The sequence below is a fragment of the Humulus lupulus genome, chromosome 7, assembly GCF_963169125.1.
Source record: "Humulus lupulus chromosome 7, drHumLupu1.1, whole genome shotgun sequence".
Lineage (NCBI taxonomy): Eukaryota > Viridiplantae > Streptophyta > Magnoliopsida > Rosales > Cannabaceae > Humulus > Humulus lupulus.
In genome coordinates, this window is record NC_084799.1 from 13673032 (window position 1) to 13693404 (window position 20373).

At 36.2% G+C, this 20373-nt stretch overlaps 2 protein-coding genes across 5 annotated transcripts; one reads left to right on the forward strand and one right to left on the reverse strand.

Annotated features, from left to right (window-relative positions):
* Nucleotides 1–2077: 2077 nt before the first annotated feature.
* On the forward strand, nt 2078–4745 carry LOC133790738 (ultraviolet-B receptor UVR8). Of its 3 annotated transcripts, none has more exons than XM_062228492.1 (8): nt 2079–2345; nt 2426–2578; nt 2801–2965; nt 3254–3421; nt 3648–3779; nt 3894–3980; nt 4134–4226; nt 4305–4745. In XM_062228492.1, exons 1-8 carry the CDS (start codon nt 2129–2131, stop codon nt 4538–4540), a joined length of 1251 nt encoding a protein of 416 aa, XP_062084476.1. In that variant the 5' UTR covers nt 2079–2128; the 3' UTR covers nt 4541–4745. The 3 variants fall into 3 exon arrangements, with proteins under 3 accessions (XP_062084479.1, XP_062084476.1, XP_062084477.1); XM_062228493.1 differs by having other exon boundaries at nt 2080–2345; nt 4335–4745; XM_062228495.1 differs by lacking the exon at nt 2426–2578 and having other exon boundaries at nt 2078–2345.
* A 2304-nt stretch (nt 4746–7049) lies between these two features.
* On the reverse strand, nt 7050–10426 carry LOC133790737 (calcium-transporting ATPase 12, plasma membrane-type-like). Of its 2 annotated transcripts, XM_062228491.1 has the most exons (2): nt 7927–10426; nt 7557–7825 (listed from the first exon to the last, which is right to left on the reverse strand). In XM_062228491.1, the coding sequence occupies exons 1-2, from the start codon at nt 10338–10340 to the stop codon at nt 7750–7752; spliced, it is 2490 nt and encodes an 829-aa protein (XP_062084475.1). In that variant the 5' UTR covers nt 10341–10426; the 3' UTR covers nt 7557–7749. The 2 variants fall into 2 exon arrangements, with proteins under 2 accessions (XP_062084474.1, XP_062084475.1); XM_062228490.1 differs by having other exon boundaries at nt 7050–10423.
* Nucleotides 10427–20373: the final 9947 nt, after the last annotated feature.

Consider the following 20373-nt stretch of genomic DNA (forward strand, 5'->3'; position numbering starts at 1 on the left):
TACAAGCACTGGGCTTTGCTCTGTAGATGGAATGACTTGGTTTCAATAGCATCTTCTCGACCAAATCATATGCCTCAACCAACCTACCTGATCGACCCAAGAGATCCACCAAACATCCTTGGTGCACAACTCCTGGTTCAATGCAAAAAAAATTCTTCAGTGTAAAGCCCTTCATTCACGAGTCCACTATGAGCGCAAGCCGCAATAACAACGACAAAAGTAACTTCATTCAATATTACATCTTTCTGAATGTCAAAAAACAAATCCAAAGCTTTGTTTCCATAACCATGGAAAACAGAGTTCAGTGATCATTGTTGTCCATATGGTAACAATCTTCTCCTTTACTCCCTGGAAAATCAAGAAAGCTCTTTCAATCCTACTACACTCCACTTTCCTTGGTAACTCATCTGGTTTAAGACCCAAAGACACCATTTCATGAAACAGTTTGATAGCTTCCAAGGACAATCTATCCTTGGCATTACCGACAATCATGATAATAAACGACACAATATTCGGGGTCGACATTTTACATGAGACCTTGTGTGAGAAGCCCTTTTGATCCTTTCTCCAAATAAAGAAACCTTCTTGAGGGAGTTTTTCAAGTACCCATATGAGACAATTTACCTGCTTCACATCCAAAGCACATGGAGAAGCTTTAAGCAAATAAAGGAAGGTGTTTTTATGTGGGTAGACACCCAAATGGAATAATATGGTGCTGTAAATGTAAAGGTTAGGATAAGGAGTAATATAGTGGCTGAAAAGGAGGATTGTCATATCCAAATTCTCGTTGGTGATTAAAATGGTTTAGAATAAGAGAAGTCTGCTCATGGGAAAGGTCAGCCCAATGAGCCCAATCCTCATAATTTGAGCCAGAATCTGCTTGAACTGCATTCCTCAAGCAAAATATGAGTTGGATGACTGAATTTAAGAGCCGCAGTTGGATCCCAGATGATACTCCCTCTCCTCTGCTTGGACTTGAACTTCAAAAAACTGAACTCAAAGACGGAGGCCAGTAGCCAAGAGATCATCTATACATCGATTGAACAACTTCAGGTTAAAAATCAATTCAGGAATTTTACTAAATTAACACGGAAAAGTGGAGCTGAAAATTTCTGGCTATCCAAACACGTTTATAGTACTTCACTAGATTTGTATATAAGAATGGGAGGTAGCCATTGAATTACTTGTATCTACTTTGACTAGAGTACATGTCTTTATTCAAAAACTAAAAGCATAACATGTACATTTTGTCACACTGTTGTAACAGGTTAAAAACTTAATCATGATATCTTCGTTTGAGGTTGTTGAATTCGACTAAATTGAATTGAGATGACCAAAATAATTGGAATGATTCAATCGAATGCGTTGATTTTTGTTGTATATATATCATGGTTTTAAGATGAAAAAAAATATATCGTAAATTTGAATTAAAAATCAATATATTAGACTTTGCACCAAGCAACGTCCAACTAGAACAGAAATCACAAACAAGAAAAATAATGCCAGAAATTGAAAAAGATAACAAACTTAAATGAATAACAAAACTGTAACCCAATACAAGGTAACCAACCATATCAGCTAAAAACCAACTTAACTAACTCTACAGCTGAACCAAAGAACACAGTATAATAATAAAGTGGTTTTGACTCCATTTAATATTTTGAACATGATAAACACAATCGTTACATGGTATCAAATTCAAATCAATTTTTTATTTTTAAAAAAAAATTAGAAATCACCTCATATTTTGGGAGAGAAACAAAAAAATATAGAAGTTTCATTGAAATAAAAGATTAGAGTTGAATTTTATTTTGTGAGAGGAGGTTAGACGCATCTCCTCCGGCTTGTGATAACTTCTTTATTGTATGGTGTATTTATATTTATGAATACATGAATTTATTTTAAAACGATAATTATTGGGTAAAACCACATTAAAATGTAAACGCGGCATTTTGTTTAGAAACGACAATGTTTCAGTAAAACGACATTGAATAGTGAAAAGAGAAATTTGTAAATAAACGACATTAAAAGACCTCAAAGCAAAATGGACGTGGTGGTTTTTAAAGACTTGATCTTGAACTTGAAAAGCACAACACTAGACTCGGATGACTCGTACAGTGATTAGAAGATGAAAGCTAATGATGAGGCAACCAAGTTCAGTTGCAGACAAGAAGAAGAAAAACAAGAAATATGGAGTTGGGGGGCTGGAACAGATGGCCAACTGGGCACGGGCAGCCTCCAAGATGAGCTATCCCCTCAGCTACTTAAACTCCCTTCTCTCTTCTCCGCCGGACCCATCTCTCAACTCGCGTGCGGCGGCGCTCACGTCGTCGCCTTGACCTCCGGTAATCTATCAATGTTTATTTACTGTTAATTATTTATTCTTTTGGTAACTTTTTTTTTCTTTCCTCCAAAAACTTCGTAGGAGGGAGGGTATTGACGTGGGGAAGAGGGCTGTCTGGTCAGTTAGGCCATGGAGATATGGTGAATAACCCAATTCCAAAGCTTGTTATGCTTTTGGAACCATATTTTATAACACAAGTTTCTGCTGGGTGGAACCACTCTGGTTTTGTTTCAGGTTGAGTCTTTTGTCTACTTGCTTATATTAGATCCTCTTCTGAAAGCCATATGCTTTTAAAATTTTATAAGTATGCTGTAAACGTACCCGATCAAAGTCAAGTTTTAAAATTTTCCCAGAAAGACTTAAACTTTGGTTTCAGTTGAAGGGTTTAGCATGGTTATCCCCAACTTGTATTTGGTCCTCATTGAATTTGCATTCTTCTTTTTCATTATTTTTCAGATTCTGGGTCTCTTTTTACGTGCGGGGATGGTTCGTTTGGTCAGCTTGGACATGGTGATTATAAATCACATTACTCACCGGTTAAAGTTTCCTATTTTGTTAATAACCATGTTGAGCAGATGGCATGCGGCATGCGCCATTCACTTGTCTTATTGAAATTGCAAGGTACTACGAAACTGATGCTGTTGTTCTTCTAAAATGATTAAACCCTCCAATGTGCATTCTTGCCTACCAAATACTTAGGTGAGGAGTAATTTTGAGGACAATTCATTGTAAATATTACTTTTCTCATGTATAGTCGAAAGTGGAATTAGTTTTCAGTTGAAAACATACTAGGAAATTTGATTTAATTTCCTGAAGAGAAGATTTGCCTGTTTTGGCTGTATGCCAAGAATATTTTCCTGATGGTATTTGTCCACTCTAGTGTTGACAACTATAATCACTCTGATACAGGTCATTCTGGAGATCAAATTTATGCATTTGGGTCTGGGAAACGTGGTCAACTAGGTATTTCAAAGGATAAAGTCAATTTAGTTAGTCTTCCTGAAGTTACTTGTGGATTAGAAGGTATCAATATTGTAGGCATAGCTGCAAATGGAGATCATAGTGCGGCATTATCTGGTGAGTTCCTCAAATCTTTGATTAATTTGTAGGCACAACTTTACCCTTGCCTAGAACTTTGAATCATCCAGTTAGGTATGATTTAGAGTTTTATTAACTTAAAGTTAGTGGCCAAGATTATAAAAGGAATATTCCAAGATCTTGTAGCAAGAGTCACTGGCATTCATTTGTTATAATCATCATCATTCCTAATACTGTTGTACTTATATGTTGTCCATCTAAACAGATGATGGGAATTTTTACACTTGGGGAAGAGGGTTTCAGGGTAAGTCTGATGCTTACTATCCGGAGCATGTAACCACATCGTTATACTTTACCAAAGCGGCTCTTGGATGGAATCATGCTCTTCTATTAACTGGTTTGTACATTCATCTCTTTCTTACAAGTTCAGATATTTGTCTATTTCCTTGTTCTTCCCTTGTGAGGGATGAGTATTCCTTTTGAAGCTTAGTCTGATATATATATTAAGCAGGTAGTGGAGAAGCTTGTATGCTTGGTGGGAACCGGCATGGGGTCCTCAGTAGTCTTGATAAAATGAGTGCACCCAAGTACATGCAAGGTAATTGTGCCATAAGCTCGTATTTCTGTTCCCTTGCAGTACATTCCTTATTATGTATGCAGATTTCTTATTGTATTCATCAGTTAGATATCAAATTCATAAAAATATACATATAAGGATCTTACTTGAATTGCATTTACTTTTGAATGGAAGATTCAAACGTACTTCTAGAGGAAGTCCCTGGTCTAGATGGGCAAGAAGTTGTGGATATTGCAGCCGGAGCTGAACACTCTGCTCTTATTACAGGCATAATATTCTATTCTTTCATCGTTTCTATTACCATTAATAACAGTATGATCAATGTTTCTCCGGTTTCCTTATCAGTTTCAGATTTTCCATTAATGGTTATGGCAGAGAAAGGAGCTGTTAAAACATGGGGTTGGGGTGAACATGGTCAGCTTGGCTTGGGAAACACAATTGATCAAACCAGTCCTCAAGGAGTAACTCTTGGTCACGAGGTTCCAACTGAGGCAGTGACTAGCAAGGTCTATTGTGGCAGTGGGTTTACTATTGTCATAAGAACTAAAGATGTTCTTTATCCTCTTGCCGGGTGTAAATGAATATCAACCGTGCCAAGTTACTTGATGTTCTTAAAGTTAAAAGATCGTTTCTCACTTACTAGAAGAGTTGAAGATTTCTTCATATGCCCATTCACATAGTTTTGTATTTTAGGAATATATCATTGCATGTAAAATTATACATAATAAATTTGAATAGCTTAGGGCCTCTTAATATAAAAATAAAATAGAAATTGTTGCTCGGTTAGTGTGTTTTCACTTTTTACTTTATAAGATTTTAATTAAAATTTATTAAACTTTGAAAACATTTTTTTTTACACACAACCCTTATTTTCTTCTTCTCGCATCACTCAACCATGGCTTCCTCATTCAATCCCTCGTCTGACAGGGCCTCTCCATGGCCTCAGGTACCAATCTAATCCAACTTTCTACATTTCACTATCAACTTTGACATTAATGTTTCTTCTTTGTATGCATATATATAATTCAATATCGTATCTCACGTTACTTTTCATATGAATGGACAAAATAATTGTGATTGGAAATAAAATATTTAATTTAGCCACAAACAGGTACAAAGTTTTATAGGACAAATTAAAGATGCCAACTTTGATGTCGACTATTTCAATTATGATACCTATTGTCTAATCATAATAGATCTTTATAGGAAATTTTCAAGTAGAAAAAAAAAAATTTAGATAGCAATTGAAATCTAAATAAATTACAATCCACTACTACTCGGTACGAACTTCTTTAGTTAATTAGATACAATGAAACTGTCTTATATATATTATCTTTTAAAGGTTTTGGATTTTCAAGAATATTGTTATAACCAAACCAGGTTCATAAGGTTAGATTTTTTCTCCAATTTAGATATGGTTATGTTTTTTTTTCTTCTATTAGTATGGCTTAAGTTCTAAACCATTTTGATTTGTATATGGGTACAGATGATTTAGTTTGCAAGATCTTTTTCGGTATATAAATCTTATGTCATTCCTTGTTAATGAATATGAATATGTGTTGGTGAAAAATAGTCACTCATAGAAACATATCAAAACAGAGGAAAATGGAAACGGCAGGACACCTAGTATTATATGCTGTCTGCCAACTCATACAAGGTTTAATTACTATTACATTGATATATAATTATATATTGTCTTGCTTTATGGAGATCTCTTTTTGATAAAGTTTTGGATTTTGTGTTCAAGTTATCACATAGGCACATAGTTTTAGGTTGGTGTTGGTTATGAAAAAGAAGAAGAAATCTGAATCTATAGCAGAATCATTACTGCAGACAGCCTTGTGTTGTGTCTTAGTGAGAAGAAGACTAGACTCACATAAATGCATTTTGGTTGTAGTTGTTAACTTGTTTGTGTGTGTGTGTTTAAGTGGAACTATGGAACCAAAACACATAAGAGAAAGAATGATAGAGTTTAAAATAGAGTAACTGGTGAAAGATGGAAGTATACGCGAGCCAAGCTGAGTGAGAAGAAGATTTGACTCACATAAATACATTTATATATGCTCGTTTTTCTTCACCATTATCTTTATCGTTGAGGTTTTTTCTTTCTTTCTTTTTCTTTTCTTCGAGGGTCTGTACTTTCCACAGGGAACACACTTTAGACTTTAGCTCTCTCTCTCTTGTTCATCTTCTTACTGAGCTTTCTTTCTTTGTTTGTGGAGAGACTCGCTCTCTGGCTTCTGGTACCTTAATTTCAACTACTTCTAATTAATGTCTCCTCTGGAATTATTTTTTCATTGTACATGTGAACTTCTGTTCTGGGTATCCTTTAATTTCTAATGTTCGTATGTTTATTCTATGATCAAGTTAATTAGAAAAATTGTTCTGTTCAGGGTTTACACTAAAATATAAATGATTTCCTAAATGGAGATTTTGAAGAAGAAATATTTACAAGTCTTCCTCTTAGATTTGAAGAAAAACTTGGTGTTAACAATGTGTAAATTTAGAGAAGAAAAAAGTCCTTAAATGGCCAAAATAATTGTGACTGTTCCCAAAGTCAGACTGACCATACTATCTTCTGCATAATAGGGCATGGAAGCTTAATGTTCTAAAAATTATTTATGTAGATAATATATTGTTTTGATAGGTGATGATTGTGAAGAATTGAGGCATTTGAAGCAAACCTTGGCTGGTGCCTATGAGATCAAGGACTTGGGTACACAAATATTTTCTTGGTGTGGAGTCTGCAAGGTCCAAAGAAGTATATTTTTAAAAAAATTAAGAAAATACATTCTTGATTTACTCGGAAGCAAACCAGCTGAAACTCCATTAATATAAAGCTACAAAATGACAAGGCCGAAGATGTTCACTACAAAGAACAATACTAGAGATTAGTGAGTAGACTAATCTGTGACATAGCTTTTGTTGTTAGCATGGTGAGCCAATTTATACTAAGAACATAATAATTTGGTCTATAGAAACCTAAGATACCGAAAGGGGGTAATGTTTAAAAGAAAGGGGGTAATGTTTAAAAAGCAAGGACCAAGGTACTATACATTCATTGGGTGGCAATTTTGTAAGCAAGGACCAAGTGTGAATGGAGGCTTTATTTTATTGTTTATTTCCTATTTAGTACAGATTCAAAATCATCAGTACATGATACATATTACATCTTTTTTCTTAGTAATGATAATGTGTGTACAGACACTACATAATCCAAAACTAAAATATATTATTATATACAGCCACATTATTATTTATATAACCCGATTTAATTAATGTACGTACGTAGCATTAGAATTTCTTGGCTAGCAAGTCTTGGTATCTCGTCATGACCCGGTTTCCAGAAACTGGAATGCACTTGACAATCCAACCGATTGGCCAAGACAAAGTTGCAATGCCAACACTAGCACCCCATTGCCCCCAATTCAACCTCTCATTACTAGCGAACTTGTTCAGAAACTCCATCGTCAGCACTTGAAAAAGTATGGTAATTCCAACTATACCCAAAAATAGCCTGTTCTTGCGTATTCCCTTAAATATATTCTTCGTTTCCAGTTTCCTTGCGTTGAATTCGTTGAAGACTTGGCATTGAACAAAAGTGTTGAATATGAGTGCGTTTTTGACCTTTTCATTCACACCAAAGATGGATCTTCCCTTGAATTGTAAAGTCACCAAAACAGTCACCTGAAACAAGGCATGCGCAATGAGATTTCTCCACATGATTCTGGTAATGAGAGGCTCCTTTCGACCCACCGGCGGCTTCTTCATGAGCTCTTTGGCTGGTTTCTCAGTGGCTAATGCTAAAGCTGCAAATATGTCCATGATAAGGTTCACCCACAAAAGCTGGACAGCAGTCAATGGGACTTTATCGTGAGACAATGAGACAACAAAGGTGAAGATGAGAGCAGCAAGATTCATAGTGAGCAGAAATTGGATAAATTTCTGAATGTTTTCGTATACGCACCTTCCCCATTTCAAAATGGTCACCACTGAATTAATGTTATCATTCAAGATAAGTATATCAGAGATCTCATTTGCAACTTCGGGGCCCTGAAATAATCCCATGGAAATCCCAACATGAGCTTCCTTGAGTGCTGGGGCATCATTCCTTCCATCTCCAATGAATGCTACCACATGAGGATCGCTTTTTCGTTTCAAAGACTCCACCATTAGACGCTTGTCAAACGGGGATGATCTAGCCATCACACGAATTTTTTCAACTTTCCTTTTTTCCTCTTCCGGTGATAAATTCCTGAATTGCACCCCTTCAATTACAGCTTCTCTACTTTCCAAAACATCGTCATGCTCGGGTTTTAAAATCCCACATTCAACTGCCATAGCTCGTGCTGTGTGCACATTGTCATCATCTGTTACCATTTTGATCCCTACACCAGCAGCAATGCAAGTGTCCACGACTACCTTAACTCCTGGCCCGCATGGGTTCGTTAGACCCGCTAAAGCGAGTAAAGTAAGTCCACTTTCCTCCATTTTCTCACTATTAATCTGTCCTTGTTCTCTTTCAATCTTTTTATGGGCAAAGGCAATGCATCTCAAGCCTTTGGCAGCCATGTTCTGGATGTTTGTTTCAATGCATTTTCTTTCTTCTTTATTAATCGGTCTAATGACTCCATCTCTGTCATAATAATTTGAGCACTTGGCGAGGACAATTTCAGCAGCTCCCTTCCAGTGACATTCATGAAGAGTCCTTTTGTGCTTTCTCCTAAATAAAACTCCACTCATCTTTTTCTCTGAATTGGAGGCCTCTACTTGGATTATCTCGCATCGCGCCTTAAGTTCATCAATATCCAATCCCAAGCTGAAAACAGCCCATGACATCATTGCTTTATCGATTGGGCTTCCAGATTTCTCAGGAGTAGTGTCTGGAGTTGGTTTATAAACACCACCGGCGGTGTTTAAACCAATCGACTCTCGCAGTAAGCTGATGATAGTACCATCCTCATATAAAGGTTCTTTGCCTAGCCAAACCTCTGTAACCTTCATCTCATTCAGAGTAATACAGACCATTGTAGTTGATCCCATGGTCTCGCAAGCAGTGAGATTTCGAACCACTGCGTAATCTTTCATCATTCTTCTCATCGAATAAACTTCAGTAAGAGTAACAGCAAGATGAAGACCATCAGGAATTCCCACCACAATGATTGCCATTGCTGCTGCAACGATTCCTACAACAGAATTGATCACATCATCAAACTTATTCTTGCTGCTGCCAACACCGTATTCCTTCTGCCCACATCCATTTTCAACGGTTTTGTGCCTTATGATATAGCAGACCATCGAACTAACGAGAATGAGAGCAGTCACATACAGACCAACCTTTTGAATAAAAGATGTCAACTGTTTGAGCCGTGTTTGCAAAGGAGTCACCTCATCATCGTCTCCGCATAAGACAACCGAGCTCATTTTTTCTCCCCAAGCCGTGTTCATGCCCACAGAAGTCACAACCATGGTTCCAGCCCCACCCACCACCTTTGTGCCTGATAACATAAAGGGATTGCTGGCGGCATTGATCTCGACATGATCGCTTTCCCCGGTCAAACATGATTCATCCACCTTCAACGAGTGGCCTTCCGAGAACAACCCATCAGCCGGAATCTGGTCACCAATCTTTAAGTTGACGACATCACCCACCACAACATCAAAGATGGATATGGTCAGAGCTTGTCCATTTCTGGTCACATTCACGCTCATGTCACTGCTACTGCTACTATTCCGGGAGAGCTTTTGAGCAAGTGCTCTAGAGCGTCTAAAGTTTGATGCAGCGGAGAAAGCAAGAAGGATAGAGACCACCAAAATAATAGACATTCCATCAACATCGAACCACCCTTGATCTTGCGAGCCGGGTTGTTTCATACCCAAGACTACGATAATAACTATTTTCAGGAGTGCATCAAAAACCGAAGGCAGAAACCCTTTTACAGGCTGCTTTTGGTATTCATTGGCTCCGAAGATATTCTTTCTACGCATCAAATCAGACTCAGTACTATTAATACCGTTCTTGACATCAGTTTCAAGAGTTTTAACTAATCTTTCAAGTCCTCCATATTGACTCATGAGAGCGCCAAGGTTCTTAGCCCTAACAATATCAGCAAGATCTTTCGGATCAACATTACCAGCAGGCTTGTCATCGGCGTCGGCTGAGGGCTGGACGTCAATGGCGACGTAGGATAGGGAGCGCAAAAGGATTGCTTTGTTTTCATGAACGTTCTTGGCTAGGAAACGAAGAGCCCTAGTGAAGGATATGGCCATGAAAGCCAACCTCCATCTGCGTTTGTGGGATTTCGAGGGTGACCCAGTTTCGAGCTCATGCATGGCTGTTTGCAAGAGTTTTCCAGGCCGTAGAGGTATGGATATGGACATGGGCTGTTTGGTTTTTTTGAGGAAAAACAGGTATTGACAAACACTCCACACAACACAAGAGCAATTTAATTTAATGCAAAGATTGCTGAACATATGTATATTTATATTGGTACATTACGTGGTAAACGGTTGACCAAAACGAGTTGATCTCGTATTGCACCTTCCCCGAAAGTATTAAGGAATAGAGATCGACGGTCGCCAACTGGCGAAAGTCGGGCGGCCGACACTCGATTTCTATTCAGTATTAAGACCTTTTAATAAATGGAGTCAGATTTTTTTTCAGCAATGATACAATATTATCATAATCCAAAACTAATGTTATTTAATATTACTATTGACTAAGAGGTTAATTATACGTCACATTTAGGTCAACAATTATAGTGCTGTGCATGGAGTAGTATATATTTGTTTCAACTATAGGGTACCCATACTTTTTTTTTTTTTTATATATATATATATAAATAGTGTGGATAAGAAAGATTTTTATTTTTAAAAGGATTTTTTTAGTGCTTAATTTTAACGAAATATTATAAATATTTAACATAATATAACTTTAAAATGAATTAAAAATAAGTATTTATTAATTATATTAATATAAATTTAAATATTATTATTATAATAATATTTAATATAAAACTACATATTTAATAATTATAATAATATATCACACAAAACTAGATATTTAATAATATAAATTCAAATATTATAAATTATTATTATGATAATAATATATAATTCTAATTTTTATTAAAAGAATTATTATTTATATTTAAAAATAAAGTATGTTATTTTTTTATTTGATCAAACTTATATAAATATATATTTATATTGAATAACAATAAATATTATAAATATATTATATATAAGTACTATTTATATAAATAGTACGATTATGTAACTACATAAGAAAATTTGAATAATATTTATCTTCAATTTAAATAATATTATGAATATTTTGTAACTTAAATATGGTAGTTTGTAATCTAGAAAATTATAATATTATATATTTTAAAAAATCATTAACAATATTTTGGTTTAATTTTTATTTTAATATGTTTATATCATTATTTTATGTATAATATTATTTATTTATTTAAAATTTATATAATAATTATATAAATTTAACAAAAAATTATTAATAAATTTTATAAATAAAACTAAACAAATACAAATTATATATTAATAAAATAAATAGATAAACATCTTTTTTTCCTAAATAAATTATATCGAGTAAATGAGTAGTGTTGCTATAAGATAGCTCAATACGAGTTGGTGTGACATATAGGGGCAAATCGATCATATATATTTTAATTTAAATTAAAATTATGTCAAATCTATAATATTTGAAGATGGACTTTATATAACGTTTTGTTTAGTGTTTGTTTTCTTTTTCTTTACCCGAAGTTGCTTGGAATTTTCCCCCAACGTACCACTGCTTTCGTTGACTTGGTCAATCTTAGTTTTGGCGTTTCGGAAATTTTTCTTTAATTACCTAATTTTTTTCCTTTTGTTTTTTGTTTTTTATTTTTTTATTGTAACAAGTTGTCATTTGATGGTACTTTTAAGATTCCATAAAGGAACATTGGTATTTATGTTTTGTTTTATTGAAAAAAAAATTCATTTATCTTCTTCTTCTCTCTCTTTGCTTGTACTAGACACCTCTGCCTTTCATCCTTCTATTATTTTAGAAATAATAATTTTCTAAAACAAAAACAAAGCTTAGCTTATATGTATAATTATTTTATGAGAATATACTTATTTGGTAGCTTGTGTTTAATTAAAATGTAACTTTAGTACCTCTAGTACAAAAAATTCCTAACAGGTACTTTGTATTTGTAAAATCAGTAAAAAAAAGGGTACCTTCCACACAATTTTGGTCAATAATTTTTCAATAATACCCATATTACCCTCCATTTTAATTAATCAAATAATTTTTATTTATTTTTCATATTTTCAAATGTTTTAATATTATTTTCTAAAATAAAAAAAAACAGAAACACTAATTAAAAATAATACTTTAATTTGTGTTCTCCATGAGAAGTGGTCTCATTCTTTTTTTCTATAAAAAAAAAAACTCTGAAACGCTCACACTTCTCCATGGTGCTAAGCTTGAATACAAGTGAATTTCTTCATCTTCTTTCTTTTTCTTCTCCATGCCTTAGGGATGAATCTCTCTTTCGTAATCTTCTCCATGCTCTAGGGTTGAATCTCTCTCCATTATTCATGTCTATGCCCTTCAAGTCTATGCCCTAGGTTGTGTTAATACAGTATACGACCATTGATCGCATCAAATAGGGTGAAAGAATGCAACTATTTTGCTTGGCGGAACAAAGATTATTGGAATGAAGGAAATGAGAAGAAGATTGGGAGCAACAAGAATCTAGGGGATTCAAAGATGGTAGAACAGAGTAGAAAACTTGGAGGAAAAATTTTCCTTTGGAATTTTTATGCTTAAGAGTTTATATGTATTTTGTCTGTTTTTGATGTTTTTGCTATAGTTTATAGCCTTGAAGATGTAAAATTCAGTTCATAATTATGTTTGTAATGTTGAAATTATTAATTTGGTTTGGTTTGGTTTGGTTTGTTTTGTTTTTTTTTTGCTAGAAGAATCCCATCAAACACAGGGACCCAAATTCATTAGCAAAGGAAAATAAAGAGTTCTACATCCATAAACCAAACAAAAGAATTGAAAGCAGGACAACAAAGCAAATCAAAGTAAACGAAATAGACTCCATTATGGTTTTGTATTTTACAGAAAAGCTTAGAAGTAATTTTAACATATGTAATTTCAAATTGAGAAGAAGTTGCAATTTTGGTTTGGATCTGTTTGTGTTTCAGCATATGTAATTGATTGTTTCCAAAACTCCCCCATGATCAATAAATAAACAATTACAAAAGAAGAGATATAGAAAATGAACAAAAAAAAAAATTTGTAAAATTGTAAAATTGTAAAATTGCAAAATCACATTCATTGCTTCATTGTAATTTCCATGGACCACAACCGATTGTCATATTAGTCTATCAAAAATCCAGTAGTGTAGCTAGTCAAAATACAAAATAAATACTGCATCCAATATTTTTTTTATTTACAAAATGAATTTAGTCAACTAGAACAACAAAAAATAGTGTAAAATGTAGTCAACTTGTGTTCAAAAGGTGTTGTGGTTGGTTGTAGATCTATTGAGTATCATGTGTTGAGAATAGGCCTACTGGTGCTGCAGTGGTGTGCATTTCTTCAGCAGTATGTTGCTCAAAATTAGTCATCGGAACCTGACAATAATGTAATGTAGTTGAATACCCCATATGAAAAATAAAAAATTAACATCAGGATTTGAATATTTTTACCTCAAATGATGTTGACCTTCCTCTGCCTTGGCCTCTCCCCCTACCTCTGCCTCGACCCCTGCCTCTTGTTGGCGATGCTTGTGGTTGAGATGGGCCATTAGATGATTGTGTTTGTTCTACATTTCCTCTGCCTTGACCAATGCTCTTGCCTTTGCTTTTTCCTTTTCCTTTTCCTTTGCCCCTGCCTCTTGTTGGTTGTGCTTATGGTTGAGATGGGCATGGTGATGGTTTCTTGCATGACCTACTATTGTGGCCAAATTCATGGCAATTCTTACACATTTTAGTGCTATAAACACCCATTCTAGTTGGATGCCTCTCTGACATAGGTGGCAAAGGCCTCTCCTCTCCTGCAACCCTTCTTCTACGATGCTTTTTAGGTCTCCCTGGTGGTTTTCTTATAAAAGGTGGTAATAACTCCTCATCATCAAATTAAGGCCACATCGATTCATCAGGGATAGGATGAATAACATGCTCAAATGTCTTCCTCCACATTTCAGTAGTGAAGTATGGAGAGCAATAATTGACTATGTCAGCCCTGGTGGTGGTTATACAAGCAGCTGCATGAATACATGGTATTCCTCTTACCTGCCACTGGCCACAAATGCAAAATAATTCATTCAGTCGAACAGTACACCTTTTTTTTGTCATAATCCACCTGAAATTCTTCTTTTTTTACCCTTGTTACTAATGCAAAACGTGCTCTTTTATGGAGTTCTTGCACCTTCACATGGACTTTTGGAGTGAGCTTATGCTCCCATTTGTCTGTTGTTGCTTTCCTTGCACCCATCTTGGTCATTTGTTGCATTCTTATACCCTCTAGCAACTCAATTGGGGCCTTGTATCGATGGTCTTCTATCCAATCATTGAATGTCTCGACAAAGTTATTGGTGAGATGTTCTACCTTCACATTTGGATCAAACTTGCTCATTGTCCAATGCTTGAAGTCAATATTGCTCAGCCAGGCATGTGCCTCATGGTTGAATTCCTTAATCCGCTCCATTATTTGCTTGAAATTCTCAAAATTGGCTGTCTTAGCTACTGCCCAAAAGAGACCTTGAAGGTGTGATGTGCCAAACTTTTTTACCATGTTGTTTTCCAAATGAAAACAACAAAAACAATGCCCTGCATCTGGGATTTCTGTGATAGCCTCAATTAAACCCTACAAATATTTCCAATCAGTTGTAAGATTAAGCATCTACTAAAAGCATTTACAATAGAAAAAAAATATATACACAAAAGAATTTGAAAGAGAACACTAACCTTTTGTTTGTCACTCATGATACACCATGGTTGGCCTTTATTAGTATCACCAATTCCGTTTCTCAACAAGTCCAAAAACCATTTCCAACTAGAGTTATTCTCGGCTTCTACAATTGCATAAGCAATTGGATAGAAGTGAAGATTGGCATCAAGCCCCACTACACACAATAAGATGCCCTTGTATGGCCCTTTTAGATGACAACCATCTAAGCCAAAAAATGGTCTACAGTCTGCTAAGAAACATCACACCTGAGTAGCAAATGAAAATTCTGTTGAACTGAGACTTCATTATTGGGGCTGCCAAATTATCACCCTCCAAATTCTCATCATCTAGATTTTGCTCAACTGGAACTAGATTACTCTGTATAATAGCAGTACTCCCAGGGTTAGTTTTGTGAATCATAGCAGCATAATGCCTCAAATTTCCATATGAGTGAGCATAATCATAGCCCCCATCTTCTCTAGCTTTCTGTCTAGCTTTCCAAAGTTGCCTGTTTGTAGCTTCAATTCCAAAATGGTCTTTCAACTCTAGCCTCATCCTTTGCAAACTCATGTCAAGAGTTTTAGTTAAGGTACTAGAAAGCTTTTTGGCAATCCACCCTGATGTGGCTATCCTATTCTGCACAACACATTGACATTTGTGCTCTGGATTGTAGGTCTTGATTATAAATTGTCGTCCATCTGGTGATAAGGAAGCATGGATTCGCCATGTGTAACCTTCAGCTCTACAAACTGAAGTGATTCTATGTGAAGCTTGTTTCACTTTACGAAGCTCGAATCCTTCTTGAATGGCAAAGTCTTTCAATACTTCCCTAAAGGCCTTGTGATCTTTGAATCTTTGCCACTGTCGAAGTAGTATTTTTCCATTCTCATATATGTCCTCATTCTCTGGTCTTGGCAATTTACTATTAGGATCCACCAAATTTTCATTCCTTGACAATCCCTTGTAATTCATGTGCTCAGCCTCATCACTGTCATAGTACTCTCCAAACCATGTCTCAATGTCAGATTTTTCACAATATTTCTCTAAGTCAGAACTGTCCTCATCATCAGATGAAGTCTTATTCCTTTCTTTTCTCCACTCCAAGTCACTGTCATCTGTTGGACTTGACAGAGATTCCTCATTCGCTTCACCTATGCTCATCTCATTTGGCATGCTAGATGCCCTTCGAGTTGCATATTTGAGCCTCCTAGGGGCAGCACTTGATGATGCACCTAAGGTGAAGTTTCCATATGGTGGAACCCCTGATGTGTCAATGCCCCCAAGGTCATATTGCATGAAATCATCATCTATTGTGTCAATTTCTGCCAATTGATATTCATATGTATCAAATTCTGGGGCAATAAGGGGCATTGTTTCATTTTCATTAACTTCTGGTACAATAGGGGTCTGATGTTGAATTTCTGGTGGTGTTGGTTCATTTTCAAGTGCTTCTGGTGGTGGTGTTGGATCTGCTGTTGTAGAAGCAGAAGCAACTGAATGCACTATCATGTCCCTGGTTCAAAGCACAAATAAACACAATCACAAAGAAAAAATCAAATAAAAAACATGAACTTTCTTTATAAATAAAGACATTTGAAGCTACACTTCGGAAACCCAAATGCAAAGAAAAGATCAAATTTAAAAAAACAAAAAAGAACTTTTTTCATATACTGAGACAATGAAAGCTATATATCAAAAACCCAAACAAACCAAATCATTAAATTATATTAAACAAAAGATATGGAGTACAGTGAAGATCCCAAATAGTTTTGTTTGACAATAATTTTTGCAATACTTTGGATACTATATATCTACTATTTAGGTTTAGATTAGCACCACTAAGATGGAAGAGTTTATTATTCTTCTCCATCTCTATAGTATTATTATATAATACATTAAACTTTAAATGTATTCCTTGTTGGATTAAACGAACCAAATCATTAAACTATATTAAACAAAAACTCTTGGCCTATTAATAACTGAAATTTATGTAAGCATTATCATGCCTTGACAGTTGAACAATGATGAAATCATATCAGTACATTCCTCTTTCAATTTGCTTATTCCCTAAACCCTTCAAGTAATATACATACATATATGATATATACAGCATATACAAATATATATATTGTTGACGGTGAGAACTCGTCAACTAAGTTGAGTTGGAAAAATTATCAAGTCAAGATCACTAATGGATAAGCTGTAGAAACTTAAACAATCACTCAACAACAATGATAGAACAATAATGGAGAATTCAGTCTTTCATTCACACTCAAGCCTTTGCTACAGTAAAATTTCCAACCCCCCTTTCAGGTGGTGTTCCAGTTCATTTTATAGCAGGCTCTAATGGCCTTAGGTACATGGTGGTCCAGGAGACCAAGTGGTACATAAGTACTATGTCTGGGGAGTGGCTTCAGTGGTTATGGTCGTACATCCAGTACAGGAGCAGGTGTCAGGAGGGTTTCTCCACTACTTGTCTGTACCCATGTCTAATGAGTGGTGACAGGCATAGTGGCGCAGGTGGTAGTGGGGTCGACTCTGACTTCTGGCCGTAGACGTACAGGCCACATCTCTTATTCCAGCACTCCTACTACCTTGCTGGCACGGGTGTCCGTACCTGACATACAGGGTCTTTGCGGCCGTACCTAGTACAAGATCGTACAAATACGTTCCATTCGGCCCATACCCAGGCCCCTAAGCATCGGGGTCCTGAGATATGGAGAATGGGACACTTATTGCGCGTAATGGGGGTGGCGTGAGGCGAGGTTCCCGAGTCCTTGACGTGAGGTGTCTGAGGCACCCCGAGGCCTCCTACGAGCATGGGTAACAGGCATGTGACCCCGTCAGAAGTCTGAGGGTATGAGGCGAGACGCCTCGGTCATGACCCTCTTGGTGGCATGGCCCTCGCGACACTCGCGAGCCCCCTTCGCGAGGCATCCTGCGCGTGGCCACCTGGTGGCGTGGTTCGCTTGGGGCGTGAGGTCGAGAGTGCTGCGGATGTGGCCCCCACGAGGCCATGGGTGCCGAGGCGTGATGACAGGGCTACTTCGGTGAGGCCCGACGAGGCCACTCGGGCACACTTCGGCGAGGCCCCCACGTGGCCATGGTGCCGAGGCGAGGCCCTCACGAGGCCACTCGGGCATGCTTCAGCGAGGCTCAGTGAGGCCATTCGGGCACACTTCGGCGAGGCCCCCACGAGGCCACTCGGGCACACTTCGGCGAGGCCCAGCGAGGCCACTCGGGAACACTTCGGCAAGGCCCCCACGAGGCGATGGTTCCGAGATGGTGGCACGGGCCTCACGGCTGGGCCGTGACAAGGGGCGTCGCGCATGGTGGCCGAGCGAGGCCAAGAGGTGTTGCACATAGTGGCCGAGCGAGGCCAGGGGGCATCGCGCACGAGTGGCCGGGCGAGGCCCATGGCGTCGCGCGCGGGTGGCCGAGCGTGGCCCACGGCATCGCGCTGGATGGCCGAGCGAGGCTAGGGAAGCTTTCGCATCTATGTCTTGTAAATGGGGGCTATATGGCCATGATCCCATAAGGCATGGGTCTAGATTCGTGGCGTGATAGAGTGATGACTTCCCGAGACGGTGGTGGCTCGAGGATCTCACATAAATCTCATATCTTGCCTTGGTGGAATTTAGGCGTCCACATATATATATTCCCTAAACCACTGAAACAATATATATGCATACATATATCCCATATACACATACACATATACGATATTTTTTTTTACCCATATAAGAAATAATTACTATTAGGATCCACCATTCAAAGTCATGATTCCATTGACAAAATAAATACCCATAAACCATAAGAAAGTATTAGAAAGCAACCAATATGATACAGAGAAGGGGAAAAAAAATGAAAACACCAACTAACCTCTTGAAGACGACTACTGCTATGACAGAGTGGTGGCGATGGGTCTGGTGTCCGATGGCCTTCTTCGCAAACCCAGGTGGGTTTCTCCGTTTGTCTTCTCTGTTAGAGGTCACCACTGAGTTCTCTCACTAACTTGCCTTGTAGGAGACGAAAAGGCTTGACTTTAGAAAAGGCTTGGTTTAAATATATATTTTATCAAGTATTATTTTTAATATGTGTTTCTGTTTTTTATTTTAGAAAATAATATTAAAACTTTTGAAAATAAAAAAAATATTGATGAAAAAGGTTAATTTGGGTATTAATGAAAAATTATTGACTAAAATTGGGTGGAAGGTACTTTTTTTACTGATTTTATAAATACAGGGTACTTGTTAGGAATTTTTTGTATTAGAGGGTACCAAAGTTACATTTTAATGAAACACAGGGTACCAAATAAGTATATTCCCTTATTATATTAGGTAGAATTAAGTTTTAAAGTTGTAAACATTGTCTATAATTTAAAAAAAATATGGTTTACCATTTTTTTTATAAAATTTATATAATAGAATGAATTATAGTTATATAGTATATATATAAATATTTATATCAATAATCTCTACATATATGACATCTAAACAAAGCATTGACATAGATTTATATTTACATGACTACATGACACATATATAAATTACAATAATATTTAAAAAGAAATTAATAATATAAATAAAATAAGAATAGAAAAAGTCATAGTGTAGACAATAATATACATGCATCAACTATTTTTAGTTTCTAATGTATCTCACAATGTCCTTTGGTGAATTTGATGTAGAAAAATAGCTCCAATCACTTGATAAAAAACAAACTATCACATAAATTTATAAGATAAAAAAATGATATGTATGCCCTTATTATTTTTAAATAAATATGATTTAATTATTTAAATTATCATGAAATATCTTAAAAATATCATATTTTAATTAATTAATTTTTGTTCAAGTTTATGTTCTAGTTTTTTAATTTCGCAGTGACAATAAGAAATTATATATTATATTGTTAACGCGGTTTTTTGCCAACAGTGAATTAAGAAAATAATTAGGTTGATTAGTGCTTAATAATAAACCGAATAAGAAATGAACTCTCAAAGACAAATCTTTTTACGTGGTTCAGTGGTTAAAATCTGCAATAGCCAAAATTTCCTAATTAGGTTTAGGACCTTGATTAGGAGGCCGGGAGGGCCATGATTGATTTATATGTTATTAAATGATTATATGCATGTTTATATGAATTATATTATAATATAATGATAAATGCATGCATATGGGTCCACATTTCATTATAAGGGCATTTTGGTAATTTGGCCAGTTGATGGCGTAATTGTGTATTTTCATGCATGTTGGAGAATTATGAATAATACCACATTATATGTGGATTTTTTCGAGCCATTCAGCATGATACGATTTCGAAATGCAAGTTATCGGTTTAGTCATAACGAGGTTAATTTCGGGGCTCGGGGTGAGTCTCGAGGTAATTTGAGGATTAGAACATTACCGGGAATTAAAGGATAATGGGATATGATTTATTAGC

Excerpts from the sequence above, each read along its gene's own strand:
- LOC133790738 (XM_062228492.1), top strand. The coding sequence starts at position 2,129 with ATGAAAGCTAATGATGAGGCAACCAAGTTCAGTTGCAGACAAGAAGAA. Across the intron at positions 3,780-3,893 it reads TCATGCTCTTCTATTAACTG|GTAGTGGAGAAGCTTGTATG; the intron begins GTTTGTACATTC and ends TATATTAAGCAG. Across the intron at positions 4,227-4,304 it reads ACACTCTGCTCTTATTACAG|TTTCAGATTTTCCATTAATG; the intron begins GCATAATATTCT and ends TTTCCTTATCAG.
- LOC133790737 (XM_062228490.1), bottom strand. The coding sequence starts at position 10,340 with ATGTCCATATCCATACCTCTACGGCCTGGAAAACTCTTGCAAACAGCC.